General features: G+C 43.0%; 1 protein-coding gene across 4 annotated transcripts in view; it reads right to left on the bottom strand.

Annotated features, from left to right (window-relative positions):
- Window positions 1-1,940: 1,940 nt before the first annotated feature.
- Window positions 1,941-6,000, bottom strand: part of Entpd1 (ectonucleoside triphosphate diphosphohydrolase 1) — a 112,640-nt gene continuing 108,580 nt past the window's right edge. For all 4 annotated transcript variants that reach the window (XM_042263448.2, XM_076563077.1, XM_042263449.2 and 1 more), the window contains 2 exons: window positions 4,856-4,993; window positions 1,941-2,911 (listed from right to left, as the gene is read on the bottom strand). In XM_042263448.2, coding sequence (XP_042119382.1) covers window positions 2,705-2,911; window positions 4,856-4,993 — 345 coding nt within the window. In that variant the 3' untranslated portion in view covers window positions 1,941-2,704. The remainder of the gene's footprint in view (window positions 2,912-4,855; window positions 4,994-6,000) is intronic.

The raw sequence follows: 6,000 nt of genomic DNA, 5'->3' as shown, positions 1-6,000 counted from the left end.
AGTCTCTTTCTTAAACATTACTTGTTTCCCACTTTGGAGTAGGATCTTGGCTAACAAAACACTAAAATGAAATGTGTTTTTGAAACCTTTTTTGTATCACGTTATATTTCTTATTTGGATGAACCAAAACCTTTCTCTCCCATACACATCCATGTGCACACACATACAAAGCCTAGTTCCCTTGTAGGTTCATAGAAGAAATATCACCAACTTGCAAAGGAACAGGGTTAGCAGTCTAGAGATGAATAGTAATTAACTAAAACCAATGGGCAATCCAATATTAAAAGTGATTGATAGTGATTTTTTTTTTTTTTTGGCCTGCTCCATCCAGAAGGACTCAAAGAAGATTAACCTGGATTAACTTTCCCTTCAATGGAACTGAGATTAGGTTGTACCTCATTGTCTCCATTATTATTTTTTTAACCTGGGAAACATGACAAAAATGTAATTAGACATAAGAGATTTTTGTTCTCTGACAGAAACTTGTCATTTTGAATTCCAACATATTATCAGTGGTGGTGGAGTGTTTAACAAGGGCGCAGGGGAAATGACCAGGCTTATAGCCCACGCCTTTAATTCCAGGGAGGCAGGGGCAGGTGGATCTCTGTGTTTGAGGCCAGCCTGATCTTCAGAGTGAGTTCCAGGACAGCCAGAGCTACACAGAGGAACCCTGTCCTGAAAAAAAAAAAATCGAAGCCAGGCGGTGGTGGCACACACCTTTAATCCCAGCACTCGGGAGGCAGATCCAGGTGGATCTCTGTGAGTTCAAGGCCTGCCTGGGCTACAGAGTGAGTTCCAAAAAAGGCGCAAAGCTACACAGAGAAACCCTGTCTCGAAAAAACAAAACAAAACAAAAAATCGAAAACAAAAGAAAAAGATAGGTTCGAGGCAGATGTGAGTTTGAGCACAGCTCAACCATGAGTATTGGAAGTGGTAAGAACCACCTTCTTCAGACTGTTGTGAGAACAGAATGGGGAAGATGGACACAATGCACCTAAAGTATAGAACATAACCACAGATGCTCAGTCAATGGCATCTCCAGCAATCTAGTCAGTACATTCCACTGTGAGTAACAGAAGAGACTCACAAAAAGAAGAAATGACTTGACTACCCAAGAGATATGGGGCACTTGGCTTCTAGTTTATGGGAAACTTTCCTTCCTGAGTAGTCAGTCCCCAGATCAGAGATGGACAGACAGCTTGGTGTAGGGTGAGGATACATCACTGCTCAGTTCTGCTCAACAGTTAATTCTTGCAGCAATGCTCATAGGAAGGGTACAAGATCTCTTCAGTTTTCCATAATAAAAGTCCATAACCACTTATTCATTACCCCCACGAAACACTTCATGAAATAAGGAAATAAGGCATGTGTTGCATAACAGAGGGGTAGCAACACTTGATGTGTAAATACCACAACAGGGCAAAAACCTGCCACCCCTCACTAAATTAAGTCTTGGGACAAGAAGATGTGGTATGGCTTTCAAACCCAGTGAGCCCTCTCTGTGGAGCAGGTCTACTTAGTGATCAATGGAACGGTTTGTGGCTTGAGAAAACCCATGTATGGTCTTGTCCCCAGCCAACTTCTTGGTCAGAGAATGCTATAAAATAGTGGTGTAGCTGGAGAGGTGGCCCAGAGGTTAAGAGCACATATTGCTCTTGCAGAGGACCTCAGTGTCATTTCCAGCACCCACACTGGACAGCTCACAACTGGTTGTTTCTAACTCCAGCTCCAAGGGATTGTCACCCTCCTCTGGCCACTATGCTCACTGTCCTCGTGTGCACAGACCCACACATACACATCATTAGAAAGAAAACCTTCAAAAGAGTGATAATTGTAAAACATTGTAAATGTACTAAATGCTACTCAGTTGCATTGAGCTGAATGTAAATATGGTGAAATTCATGTTCTGTGTATTTTAACATAAAAACCACACAACTCTAAAGATGCATTAGAGGGTATCTTTTCCCAGTCCTGAGCGGTGACTGTAGTTTTCTTCCTAGCACGTACACTACTGTCACATAGTATCCCCTAAATGCCCATGTGTGCATCCACTTTTCAAAAACCTCTGGTCTGTGTGTTCTACTTGAGAGGGTTTTGGCATCATGCAGGAATATACAATGTGTTTCCATTCTTATTTTCAGCAAATGATGAATCACATTAGCTGCCCAAGCACATAGGCTCCTACGCAAAAACTCTTTGGCTTTAGCACATATTTATCTACTTTAGAAAATTCTCCTGTCCAAAGGGAAGGCTTAGAATGGGTTTGTGTCTCCTCTCTCCAAAGGCACTGCATGGCTTTCTTAGGAGATGGGGGAAAGGGGAGTCCCAAACTATGACTCGGATGGTTTCTGAGTTTCTTCTTTCAGCCAGTTCAAATAGGCAGTGTGGCACTCAAGACTCTTAGTTCTTTGAGACAAAGTTGATATTGTTCTTTTTTGAAGCACAGACCGTAAAAGTCATAATCAGAAGCACAGAGGACAAAGAAGAAAGAAGGTAGCTGGAAAAGACAAGAGAATATCACCAGGAAGTCCTTGCAGCAGAGTGTCCCCAAGGAAAGGCGTCAGCAAAAGCCTCGGAAGCTTCATGCTGGTCTAGACTGTCCCTGAAAAGCAGGGAAGGTGACTCTGGACTCCCCTGCAGGGAGGAACACACTCCCTGGGCAAGTTGCTTTCTCACTCCAGACAGCAAATTTCAGCTGCTCCTGCTATACCGTCTCTTTCCGGAAATACGAAGGCTTGCTATAGAGGAACAGGCCTGTGATGGCCACAGCAACCAAGATCAGGGAGAAGATAACCATGAGGCTGATGTAGGTGGAGTGAGGGAGAGGCGGGGATAATGGCTGTTCGGCTGGGATCATGTTGGTCAAGTTCAGCATGTAGCCCAAAGTCCACCCGGCATTGCTGTCCTCGATCTGAAAAGAGTAGGGAAAATCTTATTGTTCATGATCCAAAAAGATAATCTATATTATTCACATAACCCTACCCAGAAAACTGAGCAGCCAATAGGAAGAGAACACCTTGTGTGGTTCACACAATAGATTGACTTTATATGCTACATTGGGAATGATGTAGGGGGAGGGGGAATCAAAGCAAATGATTAAGATAGAGTTTGGAGCCTCAGCATTGTATTCTAGAAGTTCAGGAAGTTTGCTGAATGGCTGTCTGGTTCACCTGCCTGGGAGCACTTAACTCAAATAGACCGTGAGAGAGGTCTGCATTCTTCTGTTTCACAACAGGGAACTAAGTGAGAGGTGACAGGAAATGGGTAAAAAGATGAGGGAATAATGATTAGCTAGTGCCTTTTACATGCTTGCCAGGCCAGAGAAGCCACATGGACCCAGGGTTTCATGGGAGAAAACTGGGAGAAATAATTCCAGCAAGTCAACTTTATGAAGTTGGAAGGCTGTGTGCCTCACTGCTTATTAAATTATAAGACATTCTCTGACCTTCTCACTTTTGGAAAAAATAATTTCCAGTCACTCAGAACTTACAGTAATATAGGTGATGTTTGAATAATAATTTTGGAAAGGTTTTATTATAAGAGCTGTTTATGATGACACAGAGAATTAGCAAGTACAGGCAAGCCTAAAGAAGAAACCCAAAACTCTGCACACAGTGCCACTCAGGACTTGCTGATGGCCTTTCTTTGTGACATTTCCTTCTGGTCCTCTATGAATACGTTGCCATTGTTTTTTATAAAATAAATAAGTAGATGATAAATTGTATTTGGAATAATTCACTTAGTAATACTTTATCCCCAGCGTCTTAACATATTTCTGTATCATCACTTCCAGCATAGACTGCTTTTCACTCATTCCAACCAATTACTTAGTATCCAAGTAATGGAACAATAGAACAAAATGATGTACACATTTTTAAGTCTTTCAGTACATATTGTCAAAAAAAAATCTCCTAAAGGGTTGTGCCAACTTACAATACCCTTTTCTTCCAAACCCTAATGCATATTGACAATAATGTGTAAAAGGACTATTTTTCCTCTCCACGTGGGATGAAAACTTTATCTGATTTAAGGGAGTCCTCTCTTGGACTTAGGGACATCAGATCACGCAGTAGCATTCCAAGAATATAAATCAACACTACCCTCTGTATCAACCAAATTTAACATAGGTCCTTCTAACAAACGAAACAGACTTATAGAATGGAAGGAAGCCTGGGAGTTAAAATAAGGAAAAGTTTCATTTGAATGAGCAAGATCTGTAAGGAAGACAGTATTATCATATGAGTATCCCTGGAGCTGCCACGGTCCTGATTCTTTGGTTTGTCTGAGGTCACTGTATTTTAAAAGGTGGTAGAATATTTTAGGCACTAGCAGATATGGGGCTAGCAACACAGAGAACGCTGTGGTGTTTCCCGTCAAGCGGGGGTCGCAAAGCTGCTTGCTTCTTTACTCCTGGATGCCTGCAGGTGGCGCTGTGGCGAAGCACAGCATGGAGGTTATTTCACAGGTCTCACTCTAGATCAGGCTGCCAAGCAACAGCCAGATTAGCAAGGCTGGTAAGAAACCGGGATCATCAATTCCTGGATCACAGGGCGGCGCCCTTGGGGAAATCTGAAGTCAGGACAGTGGTAATGAAATATTATTAAGTGAATAAACTGACTTTTTGAGAACCAGTTACAGTTGCATGTGCAGAAAGGTGGAACGTAGAATGTGAATACCTATCATTAGAGTTGTCTGCTGTTCTTAGAAGGGCTTAACACCAATCCAGCTGCAGGGATGGTGGAATAGACACCAAGTCAAAACTTAAATCAGGTGGACTCCCACCATTTCTAAGCTCAAAACTGGTTTGCCACCAACTCCCACCCAACTTCTGCACCCCAACAGATTCCCAAGTTACCTTGCCCATAAAATGAATCTGGTCCCAGGAACTGCCTGTGAAGTTATAGCCTTGCAGAAGGAGGGTGAGGATGTAAGCACCTGAGAAGCAGTATTCATTCAGGTACTTCTCCTTTACTGTAGGATGAGATGTTTTTACCTAGAAGTAAAATGAAGGAAATATCAAAGCTGTAGAACAGGCCTCTCTTTGTGGCCCCTTTTCACCACTAGATCCAATACAGAGCCAAAGAAGGCCCCAGCTCACATGGGTCTGAGGGTCAGGCTCTCCCACAGGCTGTGGGGATGGTGCATCACACTCCTTAAAGGGTGCAGAGTTTTCAGTTAGGGTCTCCCAAGGAAGTTTTTCTTCCTCAGGGCTCTTGGTGAGAACAGTAAGTGTTCTAGGGACAAGTAGTTCCTTCTGTCTGGGAGTTTCAGAAACAGTCAGCTTCAGCATCTCATTCCAACCCTTACGCTTGGAGTAACTCAACAACTGTATTAGAGTATTAAAAGTTGTGAAAGTATCCTCTGGAGGAAGTCCATTATTCTCTGTTTAAGCAGAGTTTCTTACATACTTTTCACTGAGTCATTAGTGCAGAGCCTCTAGAGGCATCTTAAGGAAATAATGTCCAACCAAGCCTTACCATTCAGGTTAGCCCTAGGAGGACAGCATCATCAGCATCCCTTAGGAAGGTATCATTCCTTACCCCAGGGATACCAACTCAGGATCTGAGTTTTCACTTGATGATTATCTCTGTTTCTCTGACTCTCTGACTCTCTCTCTCTCTCTCTCTCTCTCTCTCTTTCTCTCTCTCTCTCTCTCTCTCTCTCTCTCTCTCTCACACACACACACACACACACACACACACACACACACACACACACACACACAATTTGACAAAAACAGCCTTGGAAGACACTTTCAGAAGCACCTTGCTAATCATGCTGAACGTGCTGACACCCACCTTCTGTCTTCAGTTCTCACTCTCCAGTTCATACCCACATTGTACAAAGCAGTTGTCTCACTGAGTCTTTTCAATCATCCTGTTCTCTAGAGAGTAAGAGATGCCTGCCACTCCTTAACCTTACCCACTCTAGCTGCTGGAAACATAGCCCAAAAGCTCACAGTTGGCTCAGCTCTTTCCTACCAAGAGGGCAGGTGGCCAG

Source organism: Peromyscus maniculatus, chromosome 1, assembly GCF_049852395.1.
Source record: "Peromyscus maniculatus bairdii isolate BWxNUB_F1_BW_parent chromosome 1, HU_Pman_BW_mat_3.1, whole genome shotgun sequence".
Taxonomy (NCBI): domain Eukaryota; kingdom Metazoa; phylum Chordata; class Mammalia; order Rodentia; family Cricetidae; genus Peromyscus; species Peromyscus maniculatus.
The sequence above is the reverse complement of the archived record's forward strand: the minus strand, read 5'-3'. Positions and strand labels throughout refer to the sequence as shown.